Below are 16,355 nucleotides of genomic sequence, written 5' to 3'. Positions count from 1 at the left end.
TTTTGAATAATTTGTTTTGAAAAAAGAGATCCTAATAAGCTGTTTTGCATAAATAAGTTGTTTTGAAAAATTTGTTTTGAAAAAGGAGATCCTAATAAGCTGTTTTACGTAATTAAGCTTTTTTGAATAAGTTATTTCGAAAAAGGAGATCCTAATAAGCTGTTTTACGTAAATAAGTTGTTTTGAAAAAGGATATCCTAATAAACAATGACTAAAATCCGGTTTGAAAACCAGTTCGAGAATAATCTGGTTCAACAACTGGTTTAAAACTGTAAACCGGTTCGAAACTGGTTCGAAATAAATAAACCGGTTCAAAACTGTAAACCGGTTCTGAACCGGTTTTAAACCGAACTGGAACTGGTTTGAAAAATAAACCAGTTTTTTTTAAAGTGGTTTTAAAAACTGAATTGTATCCATTAATGTGGTTCAGTTCAAATGCAGTTTAGAACCATGAACACCCCTAGTTCCTACGACACTCCTCAATGTCACTTCGTAACTGATTGCAATGCGTCTTGCTCCAATGTTTCAACTCCTCTGCGCATCCTCCTAGCCTTGTGACCAAATCAGATTCACTTTGTTGCTGCCAACAGTTTTGCACCACCTCCTTTAGGCTTGGTTCAAGCCGCCAAGCGTTTTCAAGCTTGAAGTTCTTTCTAGCCCTACAAGGACGAATGCTAGGTTCCCTATTCAGCAATATGGGATAATGATCTGATGACGGTGCAACTAAATTATCGAGGTTAGCATTTGGAAAAATTTGGTACCAAGCCTCATTTGCGAGTGCTCTGTCAAGTCTCTCCTCCACCGCTCTATCTGTACCCAAACTTTTGAACCATGTAAATGGATACCCATCAGGGTGAATGTCTATCAAACCTGCTTCATGAATTGCACGGCGAAAACCACTGATGAGCCACGGGTCTTTCAGCTCTACCTTTCTTCTCGTGGGAATAAAGGATATCATTGAAGTCCCCTATTACACACCAAGGCAGTTGAGTATTCCTTGACAGTTGTCGTATAAAATTCCACGAATCTCTTCGTCTTCTCCCTTCAGGAAACCCGTAATAACAGGTTAGTTGCCACTTGCCTCTAGAACTTTCTTCAACCTCAACATTGATGTGGTTTTGAGAATAATTGAGCAGCCTGCAATTAAAAGAATTACGCCAAAAAAGAGCAAGGCCACCACTGCGACCTTGTCTATCAACAACAAAACAGTTATCAAATCCAAGAATGTAACGAAATTCCTCAATTTTATTACTGAAGACTAATGTCTCGCTAAGAAAGAGGGCATCCGGTTTGTAATACCGAACTAGGAATTTTAAGTTTGGAATTGCACTCAGGCTCCCTAAACCTCGGCAATTCCAGGCAATAAGACTCATAATTCCCGGCAGTCCTGGACATCCCCAGGATCTGCCGATTCTTCTTGATTGACATACAAAGGATTATTCCTAGTAATAGACATACTACCCTCTTCAGTACCATTGCTGGACTGTAGCACCCCAAAACACCATTGCCCCTCATTATCATAATAAAAACCATGACTAACATGTAAATCAACTTCTGGAACTTGTGCTTCAGATGCATCTTTGTCCCGCTTGCGTTTCTTCAGTTCTGAACCTGCTTCGGCTTCTTCACCATGTTCCTTATCCAATAACAAAGTAGCAGTGGCTGAAAGAGGTTCACTTACTACATGTCGAGGCAAAGTATTCTAATTAATCTCTTACTTCAAATAATAATTTATTTGCCTTAATGTTATGATATTCGACCGTTTCTTTTCGCCAATAATCAGTGTGTCGGTTGCGTATTGTAAGTGAGTAAACTACTCCATTAAATTTAAATCATGTGAATGAATTGACTAAATCTTTTAAGTCGAAAATAATTGTGATAAAGTTGGCCAAAGATTGCCTTGCACTCTGAATGGTAATGCATATCTCAAAACTCAAAGTACTGCTTAATCACAAGAGACAACTCGTTCGTTCGTGAGCTTTGCTGTGCATGGCATTCTGACTTCTGAGAGAGAAAAATGTTAAACTAAACCAAAAGTCCGTTTGAAAATGTGACAATAGTATAGTACGAATGATAGGTGGGTACTTTATTATTATACAATGAAAAAACTTGGTGCTTGCATTTATTTATTTTTCTTACTTCGCATTTATATACACACCTGATTGGTCTCAAGTATATTTTCTTATAGCTTCCTAAATTTTGTCTTGTTTCGGTTTGGCAACTCTGGTCCATAGTCTTGTCGGTTTTGTCTTGTTTGTTTATTTTGAGGGTTTTGGTATATTTTCTTCCTTTTTTTACTTCTTTTTGTTTTATTAATTTTACATGCGACATAGTGATTTTAAAAGGACTAAGATCTAAACCAAAGTTTTCTTTCATTAATTCCATAAATTAAACTTTATCAAAATTTGTTTTAAATTAAATCTAATGATATAAATTTGATTATGTTTTTTATAAGTTTGTAAAAAAATGAGGGGGAGAGCTGTGAACCATAAACACCAATTTAGAAGAAGCATCTAATTTAGTTAGGAAATCTGCACAACTAATTCATGTTTAGAGGGTGTGAGCAATGAAAGCTAGTTAGTTAAGATTGAAGAGATCCTTATGGAATCTAGGTGTTGACTCCCTCTAGGATGTTGAGTGAATAGCATGAAGCTCAATAGAGAGGGTGTCAGTAGCGACTTCAATGTAACCTGAAAAACTTGAAATTAAGACCCATAAAAATGATGAAGTAACTTTCAAATCTCACTCTAACAGGGAGAATTTAACCTAGCAACTCCAGTATTATTATGGTGTGTTCTTGATCTGTCATGTGAGGATAGACGAAAAGCAACAGTAGCTGAAAATGCTCTGATACAGTGGCGATGAGTCTTCCCGATGGAACGAAATGTGTCTGCAGGCATGTTAGCACTCCGACGCTCAAGTCGGTAATGGAAGTGAGAAAGAGTGTGTAGAAAGTGTTGTGAAAAGTGAATCATACATTGAAGGTGAAGCTAAGTCACCCTTATATAGACGCGCATTGAAAATAACCGCCTCCGGATTTTGCGGCATGTGATTAGGAGCGGTAAGAGGACACGTGTATGGTGATCCTCGCGCAAAGACGAGTGGATGCGGTGTAGTGCACTAAAGTTGGCGTGTTCCTTTAGACACACGACCTTAAAACGGTGCAAGTTTAAACCACGTGACAACGTGGGATTGGTCTTCTTACCGATCCAGAACAGTTCCAATACAATAACGCATTATAATTTCACCTATAGTTTCTTGATCTTTTTTAAGGACCCGCAATGTTCCTATAGTTTATAAATCAAATCATATGAATTGAAATTGAACTCATTAAATAAACAAGTCAACCACTTGTCAAAAAATACTACTTGAACAAGTTAACCTATCTACCAAAATTAAAATAAAATTGGGGTCTTGTTAACCAGTGCCCCTGGGGCACTGGTTAACATTTTCCATAAAATAAACAAGTTAGCCCTTAGATATATGTGTAATTTTGGTTCATTTGGTTCACTCGAAGTGTATGACAGTACAAAGTTCTTTTTTTGTGTACTTTAACTTGATGAAGATTATTATTTTACAAGTTAAAGTCAAAAGATTTAAAATACTACCGTAAACTAATTTTATATTTATACGTTAACTAGATAATTTGGTAATTTTGAAGTGTAACAACACTAGTGGACATAATGGACTGCCGACTTAAAATGTCCCATGTTGGAAACTAAGGTGGAGCCTGCATCAACCATCAACTAATTTGGATCATTCTTCCTTTGTTTTGAGTGGTAAAGTGAATTGGATTCATTTCCATTAAAAAAGAATTGCACTCCTTTAAAAGAATATTCACTAAGTTCATTTAATTGGTTGAAATATATAAACTTTAACCATAAGAATAATTATGTCAAAATATATTTCATACAAATTTTTTTTACATATATGAAAGTGTACACACGTACAGGGTACACCCATCAATTTTTATGAAAGTGTACTTTATCATCATGCACTTTTTCACTTAGGATTAAAAAGTCTAACTTTTCTTTCAAACCACAAACATAAATAAAGGGTAGGTTTAAAACGGTGTTATGTGAGGTACCAAAAAGTATGATAAATACATTCAAACGTAAGTATAAAATCATGTTGATTAAATTATGATAATTAAAAAAGTGGTAGTGGTATTAAATGTGTCGTGGTGATAAAAAAAATAATTCATTTTGAAGATAAAATTAATTAATTTTATCATCTTCGTGTCTGATAATTAATTAAAAAGAAGCAAATGGTGTCCTCACTTTATCGTGACCACCCCTTGATAGATCTTTATCTTGGTGATTGGTGACGATGACCAAACACCAAACATGCCTATTTCTGTTGATTAATTCTCTTTTGTCATTACAAAGGAAAACTATACCTATAATCTATATTGTCGTGTTATTAATTTACAAGCCTTCAATTCTAAATTCAGTAATGCATTAGAGACCCTTTAAAAAAATATGCATTAGAGACATAAATGTTGAACTATAAGAGTGGTAAGAATAAGAGAAAAAGAAAAGGATAAATTACTATTCCCTCTCTTAGTTTAGTGAATTATGACACGAGCCTCTAGAAACTATGGGCCTAAAAAAAATTATAATACCCACCCCCATTAAAAGAATCACAACAATTATTTCTTTTTCGCATAAACCATTCTTTTTCCCCTTTCCTATGACGTAGGAGTGACATTCCAAACGTCACCGTTAGGTAAATTTCACCTCTCTTTCACTTAATTTTATTTTGTTTTGTTTCGTGTTTAAAAGTTCTTCTGATTCTGATTTTTTAAAGAAGCTTAGCTACACAAAAAGAATTGCATTTTGATTTTACTGGGGCCTATTTTAAAAATAGAATCGAGCCTCTTATTTCATAGGAACGGCTCTGTATAATATGTTAAGTGAATCATGTCATTTTTACTCTATCATGTATCAAGTGATGAGCTGAAAATCATCAAGATGGAATAGAAATGTAACTTTCTGATTTACTCGTATTTCTAACTTAGAAAATTGGCAACAAAAAAAATAAAATAAAACACTCTATCTTAATTTTTTTTTTTTTAACATTCATTCTCTTATCAATGTAATTTAGTCTCTTATTTTAAAAATGGGTCTCACACATATAAATTGACGAAACTAAGGTGAATTTTATTTAATATGACACATGCTTTCATTTTCACATAAATAATTAGTTATTGTTAAAATGTGATAATATATATTTATACATGAGTTTTGATCTATTATATGCCAATATGAAAAAATATAAATGAGTGAAGTGTACGTATATAATTTATTTTAAAATATATATTTTTATAAAGAGTAATATTGTTATATGAACATCTAAAAATCAACAACTTTTGGACAACTAGTATAAAAATACATCAATTATAACTATTGATGTGACTATAAAAGAGAGAAACAACTAATTAAAAAATGATATAGTATATATACAATATAGATATACAATGTTGGACAACCTTTTATAAATACTTATCAATTCTTGTTCTTAAAGAGTATCCCAAGACACCAACGAACATTCATCAAACTAATTAAATTCTACAAAACCTACCTTGGACCGAGTTAAGATCTTATTCATTTGTCAAAATAAATGAAGAATACAATTTGGAGAGAGATAGACAAAAAAAGAGATAGTGAATATTTTAATTAAATGAGTTCCACCATCATTAATTACTTTATAATTTTTTCAAGATTTTCTGTGTCTTATCTCTTCAAACGGAAGAAATGGAATTGTAAATGAAAAGGATCTTGATTCCCTTAGACCTGCCTATTCTCACACTAATTGTGGATACACTGTAGTTTATAAGCCATAAGAAAGAGTACAAGAGAGACTCGCATTTGATGTCCAAAAAAAAATGCACTGTATTTTCTACGTAACACGTGGGATGTTGTTGTATTATTTGCGTGGACGTAACGTCACCCTCTATTTTCATCCCATTCAAATCCAACCGTCCATTCACTCACCACCGACATCATTCACCATCCCGATTTCATCCACCTCTTCCCTGTTACACCCACCAACACAACATACATTTCATAATTATCTAAGCAAAAATGATTTGTTGCCTCAAAACCCATATTTGACTAACAATAATTAATTGCTTGTATGAGAAGAAATTAAATCAATCCATTGTTCAGAGGAAAAAAAGAGTGTTTATAGATAGACAGATAGGTCGGCATACACCCCTTAAACCTCCACACATAAATGTAACATGTGGTAATGTGGGTCCAAAATAACTACATATCATTTGTTGCACATTACCAAAATACCCTCCCCCATAGAGTGTGTACAAGAGTGGTATGGAAAAATGGCGTCTATCTATATTTTCCCCAAAAAAACATTATTCACACTTTTCATAACAATCCAATTATTAGAAGAAAAAAGCCCTAATAAGAAAACAAATAAAATCTGATAAAAAGTTATCTTCACTATAAATCAACTTTAATTCTCACAATAATTTATTTTAAAAAGAGCTTATTATCTTAAACTCAATTATTTGATTAGCATTAGCATTTTTTTTTTCCACTTTAAACTATAACAAAAGCAAAATATTTTATTTTTTCCTAGTTTATTTGTGAGTACTGGCACTGTATTTTGTTGGTGCAAACTTGCAATGGCTTTTGTGATTCAAAGACAAGGATGGTTATGAGGGGTTGTGTCGGCCACCTTTTTATTTATTTTATATTCTAATTTTTATCTCTAAAAGGAAGCTCTCTCGTGGCAACTTCATCAAGCAACACATGGAAATTTGATTGCTCTATGATTTTCTATTGACAAAAAGAAAATGACAAATGCTCTTTAATGTTCTCATTCGGTGCACAGCTTCACACAACGATTTTATTGTTATCCTATTATAAAAAAAATACAGAAAATAAATTTAACCAACTCTCTGATTAATTTGCTCAAAAAAAAAAAAACTCTCTGATTAATATTCCATATTTATGATTGAAGTTTAATAAACCTACTGTCTGATTTAATGAGAATTCACTATCCTACGATGTCACTACCTTTAGTACTTCAAAAAATTTCACTACCTTTAGTATATTTTGAAATTATTCTATAAAATAACAAATCTGGTTAACGAGTGTCTTTAAGGTATTTATTAAAGATTTAAAAATGAAAAAATTGGAGAAATTGATAACTTTAATATTAAAAAGGTTGTTTTTCATGTTTTAATGTGTTGAATACACAAATTTTAAGAACAAATTTCTACTTTACATTTCTTATCAATTATTCTAAGGTCAGTGGTTAACATTTATCAAATAACAAAGTATTGAGTTTTATTAGCTCTCAATGTAAAATAAATTTACAATGGTTAATGCATATCCCTTAACTCATAATTTGTAATAATTACCACAATTTTTTAGTAGTAAAAAAATTACCATATTCCATTTTACAACGCCTTGTAGATTTTTTATTTTATTCTATTCATAATGCTATTATATAAATAACAATAAATAAACATAATCAATTATCATATACTTGTTTTTTATCAAGAAAATATATTACCATATAGTCCATCTTGATATGTATATAAATAGAAATTGAAACACAAGCAAACATGATTCTTAGGGGCAGGTGTTTTCCGGGTGTGAAAGGAATCTCTCTTATTGTTCCATCCGGTTGGCAACTGTTCTATAAGTTTTCATTTTCATAATCATATAACCATAACATATATGAGTATACATATCTCTCAAAGATAAGATAGGAACTAGCTATATTATATAGTTTAATTAGTTACTTGATAGGTATTAGGTAGGTAGGGTATGGAAGAAGAAGATAGGGAATATTGTTGTTCGATGAATTCAAGAACCAATATCCCTGTAGATCACAAAAATAACAATAACAATAAGGGGATGAAAAAAGAGAAAAAAGCTATGAAACCATATAGAGGAATAAGGATGAGAAAGTGGGGTAAGTGGGTGGCAGAGATTAGAGAACCAAACAAGAGATCAAGAATTTGGTTAGGTTCTTACATAACACCTATTGCTGCAGCACGTGCTTATGATACTGCTGTGTTTTATCTTAGAGGTCCTTCTGCAAACCTTAATTTTCCAGAACTGTTGTTCAAAGACCAACAAGAAGATGAAGAAAATCTACAACAACGTGGGAATATGTCGGCTGATTCAATAAGGAAAAAAGCTACACAAGTTGGTGCTAGAGTTGATGCTATTGAAACTAATTCTCTAATTAATCATCATCATCATGTTTCTTCCAATAATCATGTTCACTCCAATTCTACTTCTTCTCTCAAACCTGACTTGAATGAGTTTCCAAAACCTGAAGATTGTTGATCATGCAAAAGGTATCATATATATGTTAACAACAATTTGTAACATATCAAGAATATATATGTTAGAGACCCCTCAAAAAAAATATCAAGATGATATTTTCGTCTCTTCTTGCAGCAGCAACAATCATATATATCTCCATGTAATATCAAGAATCGCTATTGTAAGTGTATGATACAATTTTAAGAATATTGATATTAATTTAATATCAATATATCCTTATTTTTATTTATATATATCATGTATATAATAAAGCTTTGTATACATGATACCATGGGAGGTTTGGAAGTTGGAACTAACCCCTTCCCGTTAATTGAACTGTCTTTTTTTTTTTTTTCATGTTGAATATCTTTATTAATAATCATGTTATTCTAGTACTTTTTTCTTCTTCTTAGTTTGAGATAATTCCGGCCAATATTAAAAAAAATATATATGTGCAATTATGTAAAGAATTTAGACATTTGTTGTAGAAGCTAGCTATATAGTTGGTTCCTTTTATTCGATTGACTAAATAGTTTTCATAAGAATCGGTTGGCTTGGCTAGAGAATTAAAGCTAGAGAAAGATAGTAGACATCGAATAATTGTTTTGTTGTTGAAGGAGAATCCTTTTACTTTTCATCCAATAGAGAAATTAAGGAATCTTAGTAAACTTAGCTTAATTTTATTAATATAATGATGACGGATTAGGCTTATGTTAATTATAAATAATCTCTATTATATATGTTGTCATCATCGTTAATATTTGATCGAATTAAATATGTTATGGAAAGAGGCAAAGATATGATAAAGATGTGAACCGCCTCATTAAAAGAAATGAGCAAACATTACTAATGCAGCAATGCTTATGTCAATTTACGGAATAGTGACAAGTGGATAAGCAATAGGGTGAGGAATTAGAGGATCTCATCTAAATCTCAAGAGAGGTTGTGAACTTGTCACCTGTGCTTGTCATCACCTTCAATGAAATACTTGTCAAACTTATACACTAGTATTTTCCTTTTTCTCCATGTCTTGAATATAGTATTTGTAAATCGAAAATTTTGTAGGATACGGGAACACCTCAATGACACTATGAGAGAAAACAAATAGATATAGTTATCTGATGGTTATGATATATATAATATATCGGTGATGTGGTAGAAAGAGGTATAGAAAAAAAAAATAGTCTAAGGAATTTAGAAGTGAGTTTTCATGAGAACAAAATTTAGGTGCATTTTCTTAGTATTTTATATGGTTCTTAACTAAGTTATTCATTTTTTTTTTTTGAGAGATTAACTAAGTTATTCATGATTTTTTCAAATCTATAATTTTTTTTATAACTAAAAACGATGTATTTTTAGTTAAAAATCACACGAAAAAGCATATAACAAAATGCATTTATGTCTTAAATTATTAGTTGTTTTGATCATTTCAAATAAAAATGTTGTTAACTTTATAGGAAAAAGATAAGTTATGAGTTATTTTATAAAATTATCCTTCATTTATGATACATAAAAGATAAATTAAAAAATTCTGTGAATAGAAAGTAATAAATAATTAATACTATAATTGAAAAAGTAATCCTAGCGCTTTATTGGTAATATAAGCGATTTAGAATTAGAGATAATTTTTTTCTCTAATTTAGGACGAAGGAAGTAATATTTACAACACTCTCAAATAATTACATTACATGTTTTTCTTTTAGAGATAATATTTGTGGCAATGTCTTGTTGTTGAAAGTTTATCAAATTTCACAATAAATGTATGTTTAACTAATCGACTCTAAAAGTTCAGAATGAGATACATAAGAACATATTTAATGAGAGATGATGTTTTCCTAATTGCAAATAAAGTTTATTTGCTGGTTGTTAAGAAGAGAAGCTTGCACAAGTATCGTCTTTCTCTTGTATGATTTTGGGTCTCATTGCTTACTTTATAATAGAAAAATGAACAAAGAATATGATTGTCTCTTCATTATAGAAAATGTACCAAAAAAACAAGGAAGTATTACTAATTAGTGGTATAGGATAGGATGATAAGAGATCTACACAAGATAATCTCTTCACTCTTATAGAGATATATATTTTTTAGTAGAAAATAGGAGGTTTGCGACAAAATATGTCTTCATCAAATTAACTCATATGTTATATACAACCGAAACATAGTTGAGGCTACCAAAGAGGATTTATAACTTACAAGACTTCTGAAGGAACTCAGCATTGAGCAAAGTGGACATCACTTGCATTGTGACAACTAAAATGTATTTTATTTGGTAAATTTTAATAAAGAGTATCATGTCAAAACTAAACTATCCATGTAGGGGTTTTAGAAGATCCAAGAGATACTTGTATTTGAATAAACTAGTATTTCTACCCGTGCAACGCACGGGCAAACTGATTTTCTGTGGAGTTAACAACTTATTACTATGAACGTACCGCTAAAATACAAACATATATTTTAGTTATTAGACAAATTGGATTATGTTGTCATCATAAAATTAAAGACGTAATCGTTTGACATATAGTTCAATTTAATTTAAAGTAATTAAATATCACTGACCAATAATAATTAATGACTACTTATGTTATAAAGACACAAAAAAGTAGTCAATACTTTGAAGAACAATTAATCCAAAAAACATAATCCTTATAAATTAAACTCTGAGATATTGCAAGTGGACTTAAATGGGTGTGGTTCCTAATGAATGATAGATGATAACATTGCAAGTGATATTGCACAAATTTTACAACTTATTAAAACGATGGCGAGTTTTATAACACAAAATCCGGCTATTTAGATACCGTGTTGATTTGCATCTTTCACTCATGAAATAGAAAAGAAACCGAGCATTAGGAAAGTTCATATTCAAATAATCATTACAAAGCAGAAATAGAAGAAAAATACAAAAATTACAGAGGAAAGGTAGTTGACATTGCCTCAAAATATAAACCGACAAAGTAAGAAAGGAAATATGAGATGCATTCAAAAATGAGTCCTGCAAAATTCGATTATAATATTGATACTTGCAAGAGATATGAACTATTAATATCCAAGCGTATACATAGGTTCATGAGAAACGAACATTTGGTCTTTATATATAGATGTTGATATGGAAGCTAAAACGATATTCACAGGTTTACTTTCTTTTAAATTACTTATAAGTATTAAATTTGAAAGCTATATCAGTGTACACATTTTATTGGTTTGATTCTTCACAGTTATTCTGCCTCAAAATTTGCAAGTGACATTTGATTTGAGGATAAAGAGGTAGCTTCAGTTGAACCCTTTTCCAGTATAAATCGCGGAGCCTCCACACAAATAACCCCACATGTATGCATCGTATGACTTGAGAAGAAAGGCACGTCTCGAATAAATGTGTATCTAGTAGTTGCAATGGCATGTTTGCAATCCAGAGTCTCCAATCCTAAAGCCGTGACACAATTCAAATAGGTAAAACTATATAACAATTATACTTAAATGTCCAAAAAGGTTGAGAGAGTGTTATGGGTTGTAAAACCCCTTAATATTATTCCCACTAATTATCTCCAATGTTATTATGTCATGGTATTTTTCTCGAGTATAAAACAAAGTTACCTTATGGTTTATATCTTGAATAAAAATATTTATCTCTTCGACAAAGCTTCAACATCTGCAAAAATGTAAAAGAAGAATCAGACAATAAAAGGCAATGTCAATTTCGGCCATAAGGTAACTTGAAGGCAACACTAAAATCCTTCATGGACAATTTATTTAGTGGTATATCTGCTAGTTTCTAATAAAAGAGATACAAAAGATGATCTTCAACAATCAACAATACAAAACGAATGTCCTTCGAAGAATCATATTAAGAGAGAAGAGGACCTCATTTACTGAATTGGATACCATAACTCTAACAAATAGGGACTGACCCCAACAACTTAAACTAAAAACAGCAGATCATGTCAGATTAAGAAAATAAATAGTGACTATCAACAAAGAAAACTACTTTGATATTACACCATACTTCCAGAATATGTAATGAGTGGGTCAAAAAACTAACTAACTATTAATGATAATAAGGGCCGTTCTTAGAAACGTAAAATGTCAATACTTTTTAAACTATCTAATAAATAGTATCGTAATGTGTCAAAAGTAAGAAACAAATTCAGTGATACTTCCAGAATGTCAATACTTTTTAAACTATCTAATAAATAGTATCGTAATGTGTAAAATGTCAATACTTTTTAAACTATCTAATAAATAGTATTGTAATGTGTCAATACTTCCAATCAAAAGTAAAAAAAAACATGTATCTCCATATGTTGACACACTACTGACTAATAGTATGAACACTATTAAGCTGTGATTAGTGTTAGTGCAGATAATCTAATTATTGATAGTTGCAAATGAATATAATCATAGTCCGGCAAAAATTATATCATTTAGCTGACTATACTAAATGAAAATAGATCAGATCCACAAATATGGTTAGAAAATAGGATTATTGTTAAACTGAAAAAGAGGCTTATCAAATGAAGTCCTCTCTTGCAAAAAAGAAAAGCCCAAATGAAAAATAGTAAAGTCTCATTTTATCTTAAGCTTGCCGCACAGTATCATATTAGACCCTATAGTAAAGAGAGACAAATAAAATTATTCAACATGTGGATATACTCAATCACTCATGATTATCAATTGACATGTCTTGTTCATCACTATTAATTAATAACCAAGGGCATCGCAGACATACTCGTTTTAAAGCAGATCAAAGAAAATCCAAAATTAAAATAAGAAAATTACTAAAAAGTTAAAGCCAGTGTGACCATCCAGTAGCTAATTCACATCACCAAACATCAAGCAGTACTTCTATCTAATGTAGATTTTAATTATATTCCTCTCAAGATAAAATTCTTTTCATTTCTAATTTATGGTTAACTGAACATTTCTTATACACTTCATTTAATTAAAGAAACAAAAAGCAGATACAATTATGTCATCGTCATGTTAGCAATCATCAATGATTCAACTTGAAAATTCTGTGTGCCTTAAACAACCTTAAATTTTATTGATAAATTGATGCACTAAATTTCAGCATCAACTACATAAACGATAGTTGCCATTATTAATAGAGATGAAAATAAATTCTTATTTCAACTAAAAAAATAGACAAAACGGTTACCAGTGCGAAGAAAATTTAGAAAATGGCCTTCTACAAAATCTTTGATATAGCATCATGGATTAAGCATAAAACCAGCAAGGCAAATCACAAAAAGCTAATGCCAAAAAAATGCACACCTTTGATCAACTACAATGAAAAAAAATGCAAAGAAATGAACCAAAAGACAAAGGAACCTAACCTGAAATTTGTATATTACTGAACCTCACATGCATAAGCTAGTAGTTTTCTAATAAATTGATCCTGCAACAAAGGCAGCACTTGTTATGAGTGAAAAAACCTCCACATCATAAAACCATTTAATTAAACTTCAAATAAGCTGCATCAAGACTGAAAAGAATACAAAATATATTACCTTTCCATCACAACTGAAAAGAATTGAACCTGTAACAAAAATACATATAAATGAAGTGTTAGTTCATTCATAAGAAAATTAGAATTCCAAATAACTTAAAGCGAAACCTACATTAAACAATTTCAGTGAAAAAAAACTTTTGGATAATTGATACTTCAATTGAAAAATTGATACAAAATATAATGGTAAAACATAAAAATTGAAACAAAATGAATGAAAGGAAAAACTTCATAAAAAATTCTCATAAATAAAAGAAAACAAAATGAAACTAACAACTCACAAATTTTCAAAAAACAAATCATGCAGCAAAAACTCATAGTGCTTATAAGAAGTTGATTATGCTCTTAGCACACTTCACAAAAGAAGCTAATAGGGTGAGAAAACTGATCCTTTACCAAAGAAAGAATTATCTAGTCTCAAATATAATTGACTTCATTGATCAAAAAAGAAATTGACAAATCTAGTCTAATAAATAATTGACCAAAAATTAGCAAATTACTTCTCAAAGTCTTGTATGTATTAAGCATGAAAGCTAATTGACTTAATTGTTGAGTTACTCTTGTGTAGGACAGGATAAGAAAAATCAAAATGCAAATTCAGACACATTCAAAATAAATAAAGACAGAAGTAACCCTCAAAAAGAGACTTAAGTTTTCAAACAGTATTCATATTTAATCCTGATCTTGTGCCTATTTGTTTGTGTTTAGAATTTACCTCTTCAGCACTCATCATCAACATACTTTGAACCATTATCAAACTTCTCTCCAATTTTTTAATTTAACTTTCATTTTCAAATCATCGTTCTTCACCTGCATTTGGTAACAACAAAAGGAATTATAAATGTCCCATTAAAATCAATCAATGTCCCATTAAAATCAATCAATGTTTCCCATTACCTCTTATAGATACCCTGAATTTATGCAAAAAAAGGAAGGGATGTATTTTTCACCTTCATCCCTTTTGAATTTCTGAAAAAGCAATGAAAGGTGCTGCACACAAACCAAGAAATTAAAGGAAGTAGAGTGATAAACATCTCATAATTAAGTGAGAAGGAAATGATTCAAACACATGTGAAAACTTTATAACCAACAAAATTGTAACTTTTAAATAACAAAATCACTATTAGTCTATAAGTTTGAAGACAAAGAGCTCATTAGGATAAATCTGAAATATGTGATTACATCTTCATCCCCAAAATTTGAAGTTTTTTTATTTGAGATATTTCCTCAAACGCTTTGTTGTGAGTGCTCAATTTCACAATGAAAATAAAATAAAATGATATGCAAATTTTTTTGTTAATCTAAACACTAAAATAAGACAGATTCAACACCAATTTAAGACCAAATGACCAAAACAACAAAATTTGTATTTCATTAAAATTTGATAAAATCAACAAAATACTAATTATAACAATTTCATCAATTCACAATTTATAGCCTACAACAAATAAAGTTGCATTTCAAATTTATAATGATTAAGGTTATTCACAAAATTATACAAACAGTTTGTATTCACAAAATTAAAAATGTTAGAACAGAGAGCATTTGTCTGAGAAAAAAAAAATGTACCTCAAACTACTGCAAATGCTGAGAAATTAATGTTATTGCCTTCCTGTAACAAAACGCAAACAATGATATTAAAATTTGGTACGCAAACATTGATATTGAAATTTAAAATCAACTCAAAACTCACTACCAATGATGAAAATTCCAGATCAAAAATAAAAAATTGATATTTTCGAACTGTAACAAAGATAAACCAGAGAGACAGAGTAGTTCTATAATCTTAACATAACATTAGATCAGGAATCAAAAAAACGAAAAAATGGATTTGGAATTCTTACTTTCGCCGCCTGTCATATTACTTAGTCATTCCGGTACGGTGGATTTGTTGCTCTGATCAAGGAAAAAATGAGTGGGTTTTGTAGAGGATGAGGAGAGAAAGATGATGGTGGTTTTATTTTTATGTGATGAGTGTTGTTCCATGCTTGTATATTTTTGGCCGGAGTTGATCGGAAATGAAGAAAGAAGGTAGAGAGAAAAGGGTTTCATGGAGGGAGGGTGAGAGAAACGTGAGTGAGTGTGAGGAAGAAAGAGAAAGTTATGTTGAGTTTGTGTGTTAGATAGAATATGAGGAAAAAAAGGAAAGAAGTTTAGAGTGGATGAGACATAAAGGATATAGAAAGTGATGTTTGTTGGGATAAGAGAAAATGTAGGAGGGAAAAAATAATTTGAAAAATTTTGAAATTTGAATTTTGAATTGAAGAGAGAAAATGTGTGATAATGATATTTTATTGTTTGTAAATGCTTAAAATGGCAAAAGTAAAATTATTTTTTAATGATGATGTGACATGTAGTGGCTTGAGGATGTGACACATTGGATTGTTGCAAATTTTTTTGCTATTTGTTGTTCCATGCTTGTATATTATTAAGATTAAGATTAAGATTAAGATTAAGATTAAGATATCACTTGAAAATATTCACACTTCTTAGCATACAGTTGATATGATGAACAAGCTGGTCACCGATCGACCGTCAAAGATGC

At 30.7% G+C, this 16,355-nt stretch overlaps 1 protein-coding gene, 1 long non-coding RNA gene and 1 pseudogene across 3 annotated transcripts; 1 reads left to right on the top strand and 2 right to left on the bottom strand.

Moving 5' to 3' along the window:
* Positions 1-460: 460 nt before the first annotated feature.
* Positions 461-958, bottom strand: LOC146952066 (uncharacterized). Its single transcript, XM_085749227.1, has one exon. The coding sequence runs from the start codon at positions 956-958 to the stop codon at positions 461-463; it is 498 nt and encodes a 165-aa protein (XP_085605353.1).
* Positions 959-7,591: 6,633 nt separating this feature from the next.
* On the top strand, positions 7,592-8,642 carry LOC146952065 (ethylene-responsive transcription factor RAP2-1 pseudogene; annotated as a pseudogene). Its single transcript, XR_015033410.1, has one exon. The product of XR_015033410.1 is annotated as an ethylene-responsive transcription factor RAP2-1 pseudogene (transcript).
* Positions 8,643-11,281: 2,639 nt separating this feature from the next.
* On the bottom strand, positions 11,282-16,102 carry LOC146952064 (uncharacterized). Its single transcript, XR_015033406.1, has 8 exons — positions 15,655-16,102; positions 15,380-15,422; positions 14,708-14,800; positions 14,526-14,620; positions 13,812-13,840; positions 13,638-13,699; positions 11,899-11,953; positions 11,282-11,728 (listed from the first exon to the last, which is right to left on the bottom strand). It is a non-coding gene; the product is annotated as an uncharacterized LOC146952064 (long non-coding RNA).
* Positions 16,103-16,355: the final 253 nt, after the last annotated feature.

This window comes from Medicago sativa, chromosome 1, assembly GCF_051527215.1.
Source record: "Medicago sativa cultivar Bolivia chromosome 1, Bolivia_mono, whole genome shotgun sequence".
Taxonomy (NCBI): domain Eukaryota; kingdom Viridiplantae; phylum Streptophyta; class Magnoliopsida; order Fabales; family Fabaceae; genus Medicago; species Medicago sativa.
This window is presented reverse-complemented; position numbering and strand designations above follow the sequence as displayed.